The sequence below is a fragment of the Aplysia californica genome, unplaced genomic scaffold (assembly GCF_000002075.1).
Source record: "Aplysia californica isolate F4 #8 unplaced genomic scaffold, AplCal3.0 scaffold00969, whole genome shotgun sequence".
Classification (NCBI taxonomy): domain Eukaryota; kingdom Metazoa; phylum Mollusca; class Gastropoda; order Aplysiida; family Aplysiidae; genus Aplysia; species Aplysia californica.
The window spans coordinates 143,508-158,321 of NW_004798239.1; the positions used below are offsets into that span (position 1 = coordinate 143,508).

Genomic DNA, 14,814 nt, shown 5'->3' on the forward strand with positions numbered 1-14,814 from the left:
GGAAGTCAAGCAGCTGCATAACAAGAAAAGTGTTAGATTGGAACCCACAGGGTAAAAGATCAAGGGGAAGACCTCGTGGAACCTGGAGAAGAGTCAGGAAATGGATGTACAGAAAAGTGGGAAGAAATGGAGTGACATCAAGCGACTAGCCCAGGATAGGGAAAGGTGGAGAGTGTTTGTTCGTGGCCTATATCCTGATCCAGGGTGAGAAAGGCAATGATGATGACGATAGCTTGTTTGAAAGTATTTGGTACAGTGCCTGTGGCAAGTGACATATTCACTGTCTGAGTAATGTGACATAGAAGTAATGAAGTAGAAATATTTGTCCTTCCGCTACTCCCACAATCACAATAATTCTGACAATACGGTATACCACACTACTGTGTACTATCACTTTGCGGATTTTATGGTAAGGGCCCCGGAGATCATTTGAGATAGTCATTCATTTTGAAGTAGGTCACCCAAAAAGAAAATGTTATTTAAAATTTGCTCTTTTTTTATGGCAAATAAAAAAAAATGTGTTTGCTTTAATCATTTATGGGTCGAAGGGTGCAAACGCCCAAATCTAGTCTTACGGTGATTCCCAACTTTCACCACACTCACAGCCTATTTGTATACTATCATAAAAAATCTTTAACTAGACATCTATATAATGTAGAAATGGAAACCAATTCTAGGCTAAAAAAAAAATTTTCTAAGTATGTAATTGATTTTGATCGAGTTTCCTGACCGAGAAAAATCAAGGTCATTTTCAAGTCTGACTGTGTTTCAAGTAAGATTGTATTTTTCCACTGAGACAGCAACAACTTTTGTACTTCCAACTTATTCAAATAATGATTTTAGCTGTCCGTTTAAGTTAAGTCATGCATTAGATAAAGTTTTAGTTCCAGTGAATATTGTGTTAATTTTTCAGAAAAAATATAAAAAATCTGAAGCCATTTGATTCAGTCTGTATAAATTGGCGTTTCAATTCTCTTTGCTGCAGACTTACATTGACCAAAGTTTTGATGCTATAGGTTTTGTTTGGACAAAAAAAATGTTGTCTTTACACTATTACTAAAATATCCCGACGTCTGCATGCTTTTCTTCAGTACATCTCTTAATTTTTCACTTTTTGCTCTGTACCCGAATTACGCATTTGTCAATCTCCAATGTGTTTGTCCAGCCGCTCCACTAGTGTGGCGAGCTCCTGTTCTTATCCTGCTAATCCATCGATGTCATCGGCAAAACGCAAGTTAGTAATTTCCTGCCTCCAATACTGATTGTTCAGTTGTGGTCTTCCAGAGTGTCAGTCGTGATTGGTTCTAGGAAGATGTTGAAGAGATAAACCAAGCTAATGACCAATAACACCAATGGCATCAATGCGGACATCGAAGTCAGGGGCGAGAAACTTGAGACCGTCAACAGCTTCAAATACCTCGGATCTATCGTCTCAGATGATGGCTCAAGACCAGAAATTCTCTCCAGAATCGCGCAAACAACAGCTGCGCTGTCAAAACTGAAGCCTATTTGGAGGGACAGAAACATCACGCACAGCTCAAAAATCAGACTAATGCGCTCACTGGTCATCTCAATATTTTTATACGCCTGCGAGTCGTGGACACTAACAGCAGAATTAGAGAAAAAGATTCAGACCACAGAGATGAGATGTTACCGCAGAATCCTTAACATCTCATACAAAGACCACGTTTCAAATGCTGAAGTACGAAAGAGAATCACCAACGCAGTGGGACAATATGAAGATCTACTGACCACAGTGAAGAGACGAAAACTAAAATTGGTATGGGCATGTCACAAGTTCCACAGGACTTGCCAAAACAATCCTGCAAGGAACCGTACAAGGAAAGAGAAAAAGAGGAAGGCAGAGGAGATGGGAGGACAACATTACAGAGTGGACAGGAAAGACGATGGGTGACAATCTGAGGAGAGCAGAGGACAAAAATAGATGGCGAGAGCTGGTTTTCCAATGCAGTGGTGCCCCAACGGTTGCCCCAACCACGGGATAGAAGAAGAAGAAGAAGAAGAATGTGTTTGAGTCATCTGTGCTAGACTGTATTAAATTATGCTGTCTGTGCATCTCAAATGATGTCTAGTCAACCTTCATGAGACTAAGAAACTAGAAAAAGAAAGATAAATGTGAGGAACCAAAATATATCACTGGAAAAGAAAGGAAAAATAACTGGTAGTACACAAATTGGCAGTGGGTAATCAATGTAATAAAAACTATCCCATTCATTTACCATAAGTATAAGATACTAGCTGAGTATCCCTTCGATGAACGGACTCAAAAGAATCGATCGTCAAGTCTTTGTGGAATCAGTGTGCACTGCATGTGAACGGAACCCACACTCGTTTACAATGGCAGCTTAGAAGACAGACTTTCCTAAAATTAGATCTAAATGAAACTGATGAACTACTAAAAATTAAACTACAGTGACTTCAGACTCCTAACTATGCACCCTGTAAATGATTCTGAGCCACCGTTATTTTTGTTCAAATTTGGAAGCGACCAAAGTGACAAACTTTCAGAATAAAGATAATATAACTTGATCACTGTCTGTAATTAAGTTCGACTATAAAGTGACAGAGAGATCATGTCAGACCCGTTGTAAATGGTCCCCACTGTAGTGCTTTATAGAGAGAGAATATTAGTATTAGACTTAAATTGATTTGTTTTTGCTCTTTCTTAAATTTTCAAATTTTAATGTCCAATCTCCTGCCGTGCAGTTCCGACATTGAGAAGAATAGGACTGACGTGGTGCTAGCGTGTCGTAGGTGGCAACTAAATGGCGAAACCAGGTAGTGACTCCCGAAACAGAGTCATCCTCCCTCCAAGTCGGGGGTTGAGTCACGAGGGTAACGACCTCTCTCGTAAAAAGAACCTGTTACAGAAACACATACAAGCAAAAAGCTTGTATGTGGCCTATACCCTGCCAGGGGTGAAAGGCACTGATGATGATGAATGTCCAATCTCAGTTTTTTTTGGGGTTTTTTTGTTCCAGGGCAAGAGGAGGCGACGATAGACTTTGACGATGAGATTCAAATCACTCCTTTCAACATGCGTGAGGAGATGGAAGAGGGACATTTTGATTCTGATGGCACTTACATTTTTGATAAGACAAAGGTATGTTCCTGTTTGTCTACTTAATTTTGTTTTCAAGAGTGCTTCTCAAGCGTGAATTTAGAATTGAAATACAATATGTTGCTTGATATGTCTTGGTGGTCTTTTGTTCTACCGTCATCTTGACTTTTACCGAAAAATTGGCATGAATACCTACGATTTTTATCTGTTGTTCAAGTTTTACAAATTTACAAACTGTTCTGCTTTGGTGGCATTCATTTCTTTGGTGCTGTTGAACAAAATCTTTTTTTTTAGAAAAGTCATTATTACCATTGCCCTGATAAATGTGTGTCAGTGTTCTTTTTTGTGTTCTTGGCAGGAATTCCATGACAATTGGATTGATAACATTGACTGGGTGAAGGTGAAACACAACAAGCCGGAGGATGAAGAAGGCGGCACAAAACGCCCGTTCCAGGTACGGAAACGCAAGGTGCTCAGAAGGGTTCCCAAACGTGTGTGTGTACCAGGAGTGTGCATTTACGAGAACCTTTGCAAAGGCAGAAAGGAACGCATCCATCTTATTTCCTTGTTATTTATTTATAAGTGATTGCTATTACCTCCTTTGAGGGGTCACTTTTACCAGTAAGGCTAGTACCTGGCTTTGTGGACTGGGGTGTCTGTGGACTGTCTGCCTACCCTGAGAAGAGGCCATTCATGTTGAGGATAGGAGGGTACTAGGCTAGTACCACACTACAACAGTTTGTCCTGGGACAAACCCGCCTGGAGTTTGAAACCTTTGAATTAGAGTGTAATGTACCGCACCTATTACAACAGGACATTCTTGTCGATTTGAGTCCCGAGCAGTTGTGAATTGCTACAAAATCGGTGGAACATGACTATCCCAGTCCCGAAGTATTATCGTCTTTGATTATAGAGAAACAGAGCCGTCTACTGTTTTGGGATAGAACTGTCCCAGACTTGGTGGCACCTGCTGTCGAGATCTTGGGGCTTGCACGTTGTGACGTATAATCACTTTAAAATTTGCCGCCGCGCAGGATGAAACCTGGGGCACAAATTTTTTAAATAATTATTGCATCTCAAAGCTGATTTCATATTCCGAACCAGCGTTTCAAAATAAGCAAAATGACTCGAGAGGAACCTGATTTGGTGCGATACTATGTAAATTCTAGCAAATTATTTTATTTTTTAATTGATCGTCGATGGTGAAGTTGTGTATCAAGGTGACCCGGTGAAACATACACACAAACACACACAAATATATACAATTTAACTTCGTAATCGGGCATTAAATTGCGTTCCCTTCGTTATTTTTGCTAATTTTGGGTCGCTGATCACAAAAATCTTATTTTTAAAATTTGGACAGTGTTAAGGAAATTTTTTTAATTCATTTTTAACCCCGCCGTGGGCAGCAACAAAAAAGCTGCCTTATACGCCGGATCAGTCCTGTCCTAGTGCGGTTTCTGTTTTGACTTACAAAATATCGACAGTGGGACAGTACAGTCCTGTCCGAGACAAGATTGTCGTAGTGCGGTACTAGCGTAATACCAATCGCTCGACTCGATCGCCTCAAAAACAAACGTGTTTGTTTTCAGTTTCAGGCGATCGAGTCGGGCGATCGGCCCAATCCAGCCGTAGTGGGCACCCTGTACAAGGGGACAAAACATGACTGTTTTAGCTGGATAATAGCAGAAAGGCCGACTCGCTGTACTGATGTGCACCTGTGGGTCGGGCACAGATAAGAGGAAACAGTTGGTGATAGCGATAGTCATGGGAAGAGCGCTCAGCCACGCTGCTTTCCAAGCAACCACTCTAAACTACTTGTCATCTACTGAAACTCAATAAATGTTTGGATGACTTCAGACATTTCAAGAAACTTTTCGCATGTGATCCTTTGAAAAAGTATTTTGTAATCTCTTCGAGCGCAGCTATCATCGATGTCTATTTCGACGATGAAAGAAAACTGGCATCTGGCTGCTGAGTATCTAGTTAATATTTCAGGATTTTCTTAAGAAAAGGAATGGAATTTTATCAGGTATGTCGTTTATTTATCCTGAGATTGTGTATTTTTGTAACCTCTGTGCGTTGATTTTTGTCATCAGTACGACTCTGATGACTCTGACAGTGATGAGGACACAAAGAAAACAAATTTGATACAAGTCTACGAAGAAGTCTTGACTATTGTGCAGGAAGGAGAGAATATTGGAAAAGCCATACGCAGACTGGGCAAGAACAGGGCCAAGATTCCTTCAGCCAGCCAGAGATGGAAGGTAAGAAATGATAGTAATAATAATTGAGATAGTGTTTGTATAGTGCAAATTCCCGCTCAACGGCAAGCTCTGTGTGATTTGCTATCAATATATGTATTATTACCCCAGCAGACCTGATAGAATTCTGAAGCATACACTCAACTTCCCGGAAACTAACATTATACAGTGATTATCTGTCATACTGACTGAGTTAGTTCACATGTCCCCATGGCCTTGTCCATCAGTTTGTGCCCGTTTGCCCAGCCGCCGTCATACCAGGTTGAGGCCTCACTCAGATGACAGGACCGCCGGCTTCTCTCCCAAATGAGAACTGGTGGAAAATTGCCCAAGCTGAGATCATATCTCCACAAAATTGCGCCAGTAGACAACCCAGATCCGTCCTGTCGAGCCTGCAAGGAGGAGGACGAAACTATGGACCATGTGTTCCTGAGATGTCCCGCCAGCTATCGTGCTAGAACCCGTCTGCTGGGACATTTCAGTAACCCACTTTCAGCACTTTTCAAGGACCCCCGGGCGAGTGTTGAGTTCCTGCGCGCTGTCGGCATCGCTGACCGTTTATGAAGCCACAGCGCCAGAAGAGAGAGAGAGAGAGATCAGTTTGTGCCTGATTCCTTGCCTCAATAGACCACCACCTGTCGCGGTCCCTGCTTTGATTAATTACTTCTTAAAGTTGTTGACAATACAATATTGTATGTAAGTTATCTAGAGGCAACCAGTTGTGTCCAGCTGATTTACTGTGAGATTCACCAGTCCACCCCATCTTCTCTTAATAAAGAATGTTTGGCGGGTGCTCTGGTGTGGTTTGCTCCTCCTTTCCTATCAAACGTCTATCGTTTTTATCTCCCTACCGTCTTTTTTGTGTTTGTTACCCTCTTGTTACACCTCTAATCTTCGGCACTTATTTGACCTTATTGTGGTGCAAGTGCCGTAAAACACTTACTAAAACTATAAAAAGCATGTTTTGTAACTAATGAATGTGTGCTATCCTGATATGTAAGAGAAATGCAGTATAACACTGATAGCTCGAATTCATTGGGACCTACCTCTGTAGTTTGAGGGATATCTTAAATAGATAAAGACTTTTTTCAAGCGGGACCGCAGGCACAGTTCAACGGATGCATTCATTTCAAGCCTTCTGTGTTCGACCTACGCGTGTTATACTTCAGAATGAAGAAAAATGGAACCGTTTTTTCTTTTTCTCTTCATATTTTGACGTGTATGTTTTCCTGACCTGCTTTGCAGAACAAAAAACTGAAGGCGTCCGGCAAACTGTCCGAGGCTGACCAGTCAGCTGTGGACCAAGCGGTGTCGGAGCAGAAGCAGATGCTGCGGCTGACAGAGCTATCGGACCAGCTGGTCCACCGGGGCATGGTGGAGATTTACGAGACGCCGTACGAGAGAATCTCATTCACATTGAAACAGTTGAAGGAGAAAGAGAAGGTAGGCTTTTTCTTTATTATGGCATAGATATATATATATAGTTGCACACACACACACACACATATATATATATATATATATATATATATATATATTGTTTCATTCACATTTAAAGAGAAAGATGGGAAGGTTGTTAACAATTTTCATAACTTTGATTTGTTGAAAGGAGAAAGTGAAGATGAAGTTTTTTCCTTCCCCATTTTCCACCTAGATCTACCAAATTGACTGCCGCATGAACTGTCCCTTCTGCCTAGATCAACCATTGTTGCCTCTTAGTTTTGGGCATGCAACAGCGGTGGTGAAATTAAGCATACAGGAAATCTCACAAGTAACTTTTGTCAGTTGACTTTCAGTTTGATGAGGTTATCTGGTTTCTGCAGATATTTTTTTATTCGCTGTCATGTAGCTAGAACAAAAGTTATGGTCGCTTGAATCTGACTCTTTTTGTCGCTGATTTCTTACTTTAACATTTTACCCAAGTGAAGCTTCAATCTAGATATTATTGATAGATATCTATGGTTATCTTAACAATGAAGGGGAGAATTAAAAGAATCACAGGGTAATGCCTGGAACCGGACATTGGTAAAGATCTAGATAAAGCTGTTAAGTCAGACGGCGTTGATGAAAAATACTGAAAAGGGAAGAAAAAACTAGAACTGATGTGTGGACTATCTTTGACCAACGAGACGATGGAGGGGGGATCGGAAACACTGATTGTTATTTGAATTAACTCTTTATTCTATAATCCGTCTTGTGCAGTTTATTTTGATATATTTATCGTATCTGGTTACTTTTGTAGACAATTTTTAAGAATATGTTGTTAAATTTTTTGTGGTATCAGGCTTCTCCTCATGAATGGAGGTTTGGGAAAGAAGAGCTTTGTTTTTCAGAGCAGGATCTTAGAAGGGAGCGAGTTGGTCTCTTTGAAACAAGTGAAAGAGAAAGAAAGTGTGAATTTTTTTAGAAATAACTTTAACCCTGTTCGTATTGAAACTGTTGAAGAAGAAATGGAACTTGAGTTTTATTCTACTCGCTAGTCTTGTTCATCTTGGAACAGTTTAAAAAGGAGAAAAATATTATACTTCTTTTTCTCAAGTTTGACTTGACTGAATAAGAAAGGAGTAAGTTAGCAAGCTTTCTATCTGGGTTTTTTTTCCTCTCTTTTCACTCCAGGCTTCAAAACTAACCATAGCAGAAGGCATGAAGGATGATGATGCCCTAGACATGTTTGCTGACGACTTTGATTCCAAGGAGGCTGAGAAGATCAAAGGCCCTGATGGAGACTCAGAGCCGAAAACGTCTTCTGCGGAGGATGGAGAGAAGTTTGATAACTTCAAGAGTAAGTGCATCCCCTTGCCTCTTTCAACTTAGATTCTCGATTGCATCTCACATTAAGTCCCATATCTGCCATGTACTGGACCGTCCTGCTCGGTTCTTCTGTCTGCGTGTACAACTTCTCCTGCAGTGTCAATGAGGTGGGGCACGTTTCATGTCTCAGGGAGGTGGGGCACGTTTCATGTCTCAGGGCTCTGTGTGTCCTGCACTGCTGACAGATGTATTCCAGTGTGGCTTGCTTCTCCACACCAGCATTTTGTATCCCCTTGTATGTCTATCCACCTTACCCAGCGTGTTGCCCCCTCATAGCATTCCCTTTTTGTTGACACTGTCTGAAAATATACTGTGGGTGGTTGGCGGGTGCTCTGGTGTGGTTTGCTTCTTCTTTCCTGTCAAACGTCTATCGTCCTTATCTCCCCTTCTTCTTTTTTATGTTTGTTACTCTCTTGTAACACCTCTAATCTTCCGGCGCTCTTATGACCTTATGCAGTTGCGAGCGCCGTAAAACCCTCTACTAAAACTAAAACTAAAAAATATACTTTTTCTGGAATTGTCATAGTGGTTTCCAGAAAGTAACATAAATCTTTGGGATGAGGGTCTGTAGTCTTGAGTTTGTGATTAGCTTTGTGTTCATAATTTATTTTCTATAGAGTATCCTCTCTGTCTTTTTTCTTTTCTTTTTATTTTTTCTAAAACCTAGACCTGCATTTTGCTGACAATCGTCTGAAATCCGACAATCATGACACAACCCGCGAGCCAGCCAATGCTATCGCTAGGCCCACCTGTATTAGTCAATGTGCGAAGTGCGAGGCCTGGCCGATTGCCAGCGCCCCCTTTTTCTCCTGTCGGCTTTGTCGGCACTTTCGTTTTCATGCCGACGTCGGCGTTTCCGACATAATTGTCGGAACCTGAGTAAAAATACGAATACGAAAAAGGACGACGACTTAAATTATCTACTTTCAGTTTCGTGCTCAGAGCGGCCATTTTGAATTTCGTCTGTTGACTGATTGTTCAGATCATGAGGATTCATTCAAGTCCGACTCACTTTTTCTACTAGATCTAGATTTATATCGATCATTATAGTATACAGACCTCAATGGAGGATTCATATTCTAGTTCTATTGTGTCAAACCCTATTATAGGTTGTGCTGTAATATTAATTTTGGTAAAAAGCATTTCATCAGGTGTGTAAATTATGCCTGAGGACTAGATGTAGAAGTCTAGATCTAGAGATCTAGATTTCTAGACTCAGCTGAGTCCCTCTGTTCATAATCGGCAGATTTCTTTTTCAAGGCCCATTCCTATTCACTTGTTCTACTAGAATCTAGATCTAGATCTAGATTTATTTAGATTACTATACGGAGGATTCATAATTATTCCAATTTTATTGTGTTATAATTGTATCAAACCTTATTAGGCCTATAGACAGCAATGTAAGCCATATTATGCTCCTTCTTTGTTTTGGAGTGTGTGTGGGTTTTTTTCATTTATTTTTGACTTATGCCTTTTAACATGAGGGCCGTTGCAGGTTCTTTTTTGGGGTAGGGTTTGGGTTAGGGTTAGGTCTCTTCTTTATTGTGTTTGTTGGGGTGGTCACTCGTTACACGGAAGTCCTTCCTTTTATGACACCCACAAAAGCTCTTGTGTGTGTGGGGGGGGTGGTGCACGAAAAATTTTCATTTTCAGACAATCTGGTTTAGGCTCACGTGCAGGTCTAAACACTGTAATGTCTGAGCAAAGATCTGCAATTTCGAAATGACTTCTTTGTGTGTTCGTTTTAAATACACACTCCCCCCCCCTCCCCTTTGCACAGATACACTTTCTCCTGATGCTAAAGTTCTGGATATTTTATTGTAACATTTCTGTGCTCTGCTTCATTCACAGAACCCAAATTGGTGGCGCCAAAATCTGCGTCTTCGTCATCTTCTTCCCAGTCGTCATCAGCCACAGCAACATCAGTTTTGGAAGGCACAAGTGGTGTGCTTTGGGAGTACAAGGAAGAGAACACGGAGGACGCGGAGCTCAAAGGTCCCTTCACGACAGCACAGATGATCGGATGGGCGGATGATGGTACCTTCGGTAACGGTGTGTTCTGTCGCAAGCATCTTTCGGGGAGCCAGTTCTACAACTCTGCCAGAATCGACTTTGAGCTGTACGAATAACATGATGTTGTTCTGCTGTTAAATGTTTTTGTATGGATTTCATTATGTCAATTCTGCGGTCAATCGTCTATGAGGAGCCACATGCATGAATACAAACTGACCCATTTTATGTTTGTGTAGGCGAATAAGTTACTATGCTCAAGGTTTTAGCCTTTGTTGGTCCAAGGAAATCCTTATGGTCTGATTGTCATTCACATCATTCAGTTCCTTTGAGTACCTTTGAAGTCTTAGTACAAAAAGTTGAAATAAACTGTTGACATGCTACAGAGAAATAAGAACATGCTATGAAAAAATAAGAATGTCATTTTGTAAGCTGTTGACTTGCTATGGAGAAATAAGAATGTCATTTTGTAAGATGTTGACTTGCTATGAAGAAATAAGAATGTCATTTTGTAAGCTGTTGACCTGCTGTGAAGAAATAACAATGTCATTTTGTAAACTGTTCACCTGCTGTGAAGAAATAAGAATGTCATTTTGTAAGATGTTGACATGCTATGAAGAAATAAGAATGTCATTTTGTAAGCTGTTGACCTGCTGTGAAGAAATAACAATGTCATTTTGTAAACTGTTGACCTGCTGTGAAGAAATAAGAATGTCATTTTGTGAACTGTTGACCTGCTGTGAAGAAATAAGAATGTCATTTTGACTGCTTAGTTAGTGTAGGACTCTGCCATACGGCGTTTTGAAAAGTGACATGGAATGGTGTTGTACGCTGAGCGGTCAATTTGTGCTTGAAGTGAAGTGTTGCTGTCTAGATTGCTTCAGAGAAGATGTTGCTCGTTACAGTGGCGCTAAGAGTGCTCTGCTTAAAATGATGCACTGGGGAAATTCTAGTGAAATTGAAAAAAAATAAGTGTGTCTTTTAAGAAGAAGGGTTTAAAAATTGTCATTATGCCAATAGTACTTTTGCCTGCTCATAAAGTATTCACAGACAGTGTTTTGCAATGTAAAGTTAGTTTCAGATGAACTACTTTCCTCTATCCATAGCTATATCTTAGTTGGGAATCACCCCTAAAGATCCGTTGGTATCGTGCTGGACTGTGTTTCGTTTTACCTAGGTCTGGACCCCCACACTAACTGTTTTGAACCAGGTTGTTTTCCAAATGTTCAACTCAAGGCTCTCTTGCTCTGTCTTATCACAGATGAATATTATCTTCAGATGCTTGCCTCTGCAATAATGTTATAGTGTTTGGAAGGGCCGTTTAAAATCTACACTGCCATTCCGTGTGTCACAGATTTGCTGGATCAATCATAGATATTGTTTTTGTTGTAGGTTTGCTACAGACTGTCAAAATTTTAAATTTAGTGAAAAAGGTTTCCTGCTTGGCAGAGTGTTTTATTTTAGGACCCGTGGAATACAAGGTCAGTATAATATCCATAGCTGCGAACAAGTATGTAAGAAAAGTATTTAATACGATTTTGGAGTTCTCAGTATGAATGTGAGTCCATTTTCATGTCAGAAAATATGTATTCTCTGTTTTCTTGTGTTGCTCCTCACAGACTTGCCTTGCTTAAGAAAAGTTATGCACTTTCAATACCCAATTTGTGAATTCTAATGAGAATGACGCCCAAATAAATCTAGTATTGTAACCATGTGGCTCACCACAGTTATGTTATTGATCCTGAATTTTATTGAATACAGGAAAATATGTTTGAAGACTTAAGAGTTGGGTTACTTGCCCAATGCTCACCATCTTGATCTGCCCTGTTGGTATAGTCTTGGTTTTTGGGATATTTTTTAAAGGTTATCAGCTATGATTATGTTGAAAGTTTGTTTTAATTCTTTCAGAGCTGCCCATTTTTATCAATTATTCCGGTATTTACCAATTTAGGACCTGTTGTATTACCATTCTAATAGAGATGCTGGAGCTACCAAATTTACGATGGAGGCCAAGATTCTTTCAAATGCTTTGTCAAAATCAGTGTTCATGCACATTCACAGTAGAGATGAACACCAGCCATGTAGTGCCAATGTACTGGGGCAAGGTCTTTAATCCTTAAAGTACCGAAGGCTCATGTAGGATAAAAACCCTCAAGTACCGCACCAGTTTGGAACGCTGAAGCCATGGTAGAATATTCGTGTTTAGAAATTCAAAGAGTTTCATCAACCATTCAGATATCACATGAGCAATTTCCTTTTGTGTTTACTTCGGTGCAGTGGGTTCGTTTGTTGTTTAGAGATATGTTTAGTGTGCCTGGTCAAGTTGGCGACTTTATTCAATGAGGGCATACTTTGGCATGGCGGCTAAAGTCACCGACGGTATTGTAAGTCTGTTAAATAGTTACGGTGCCACTTGCCCCTTAGGGGTAACTCATGGAGTTTATTTTACTACTATATGTGTACATGATGTACAAGGAGAAATGTTGGATGACGTCTTAGCATGACCGGCAATGTGTTTTCTACACATTTTTGCTTTGAGCAAGCATTGTGAATAAACATTTGATAAGCGTATGCTTCTGGTTTAAGTCATTTTCTTTCTACTCTTCTTACTGGTTAAAAGAAATACTTGTGGGGGTAGCATAAGCTGGTCACATTTGTCTTCTAAAGAAAGCTTTTGTGCCATAATTATGTAGTTACGGTTCTTGTTGTTTTTTAAGTCAAGGTGCATGTTTTAGTCATGATTGCTGATTGGAGCAGGGGTTTGAACTCACAACTTTTTAGTTTCAAGTTTGATGTCTTTCTCCTCAACTACAATACAGTCATGAAGCATTTTGACCCAAGGGCCTACATGTATATGTATTGTAGCGCATTGAAACAGCTGGACTGTCGTTTGTGGTGTAATGTTATTGTCGTCTCCTCTGTCTTACTCTCTCCCTCTCTCTCTCTCTCCCTCTCTCTCTCTCTCTCTCTCTCTCTCTCTCTCTCTCTCTCTCTCTCTCTCTCTCTCTCTCTCTCTCTGTCTTACTCTCTCTCTCTCTCTCTCTCTCTCTCTCTTTCTCTGTGGGTGGTTGGCGGGTGCTCTGGTGTGGTTTGTTCCTTCTTTCCTATCAAACATCTATCGTCCTTATCTCCCCTTCTTCTTTTTTATGTTTGTTACTCTCTTGTAACACCTCTAATCTTCTGGCGCTCATGTGACCTTACGCAGTTGCGAGTGCCGTAAAACCTCTACTAAAACTCTCTCTCTCTCTCTCTCTCTCTCTCTCTCTCTCTCTCTCTCTCTCTCTCTCTCTCTCTCTCTCTCTCTCTCTCTCCCTTTCCCTCTCCCTCTCCCTCTCCCTCTCCCTTCCCCCTGCATCTCCGACCTCCCCAGCCTCACCTTTAGAAGTAGGAGAACACGAACACATCTCTCCTAGTGCTATCACGGCTGTGACTGCGAGTCGTGAGCCAACTAGACACACGCAACAGCACCAGACCAAGGACAGTGCCACTGACTGAAGTTGTCTTTGGGCCATTCCCAAAAGGGAGGGGGGGGGGTATTAACATGTTCTAATGCACAGCAGAATTGTAAATGGTTTTCAATATCATGCTCATACTGTGCCGGAACCACATAGAGGGAACTGTTGCTTTTTCTTTCCTCATCCTTACTATCGTCATTTTTACTCTACTTCTTTTGTATGTTTGTCACTCTTGTGAACTGCTATTTTCGGGGTGCCTTGATAATGATAGTCGAAGCAGACTTTGTGCTGTTGAGGCTAGAGAGGTGAGCAGAGTAAGCCTGATTCCCTCTTTTGACTTCTCTGTTGACATCCACCCCCCTTGGCGCTCATATGACCTTATGCAGTTGTGAGCGCCGTAAAACCTTACTAAAACAAACCAGACCAGATAAAGCGCCAGTCGTTAGCAACAGGGGTCATCTGGCATTCAGCTGTCACCCAGACAGCACGGAAACGTCAGACGTGCATCATCAGACGGTAACGGTCGATCATTGACAGAAGTTTGCACCGAGCTAGAAACTGGAGGCCACCAATAACTGTGTGAGAATAGCTCACGACCCGTTATTCTCAACCCCAACCCGGTGGGGGCATGAAGCAAAAGGACTCCCCTGTGACCTCTCGCAGGCCGATAAAATCACCAAGACGCCAGGTGGCTTTGCGTGTGGTTGGGTAATGGCTCATGAGTGTTTGGTACTTGTTTCCTCATGTAGGCCAACTACTGATTACAATTGCCGTAGAGTCTTTCTTTATTGTTGTTTTTTAAAATTAAATGGCCTTCTTAGAATTAGGCTATAATTATGAGTACTAGATACCAGTAGGTATCTGGGGAAAAAGTGTTCGGCTCTTGACATTTCGTTCTATAACCACATAGATCTAGTGTAGCTCGTATGTTTTGTTTTTTTTGGGGGGGGGTTTGGGGTGGGGGTTTTTTCTTCTTTTTTTTCCACTGTTGTTTGCTGTTCATGGTGTGAAATGGCCTTCACCCGGCCCATTAAATAAACTAAACCTGAGACTTATCAATATCAAGGCTTGCACAACTCATTCTCTGTGCTGTTTTGTGTGTGTCTGTGCTAGAATCTATAGGCCTACTGGATATAACACACCTGTTGGGTTGATGGGCACATTCAACGGCATGGGGGGGGGGGGGGAAAAA

The 14,814-nt window shown here is 41.1% G+C and overlaps 1 protein-coding gene across 1 annotated transcript in view; it reads left to right on the top strand.

The window, feature by feature from the left end:
• The window catches only part of LOC101854056 (CD2 antigen cytoplasmic tail-binding protein 2), a 21,153-nt gene extending 8,415 nt beyond the window's left edge, over nucleotides 1-12,738 (top strand). The window contains exons 2-7 of the mRNA XM_005110936.3: nucleotides 3,003-3,124; nucleotides 3,441-3,536; nucleotides 5,182-5,349; nucleotides 6,592-6,789; nucleotides 7,963-8,128; nucleotides 10,009-12,738. Coding sequence (XP_005110993.1) covers nucleotides 3,003-3,124; nucleotides 3,441-3,536; nucleotides 5,182-5,349; nucleotides 6,592-6,789; nucleotides 7,963-8,128; nucleotides 10,009-10,286 — 1,028 coding nt within the window. The 3' untranslated portion in view covers nucleotides 10,287-12,738. The remainder of the gene's footprint in view (nucleotides 1-3,002; nucleotides 3,125-3,440; nucleotides 3,537-5,181; nucleotides 5,350-6,591; nucleotides 6,790-7,962; nucleotides 8,129-10,008) is intronic.
• The last annotated feature ends 2,076 nt before the right edge of the window (nucleotides 12,739-14,814 follow it).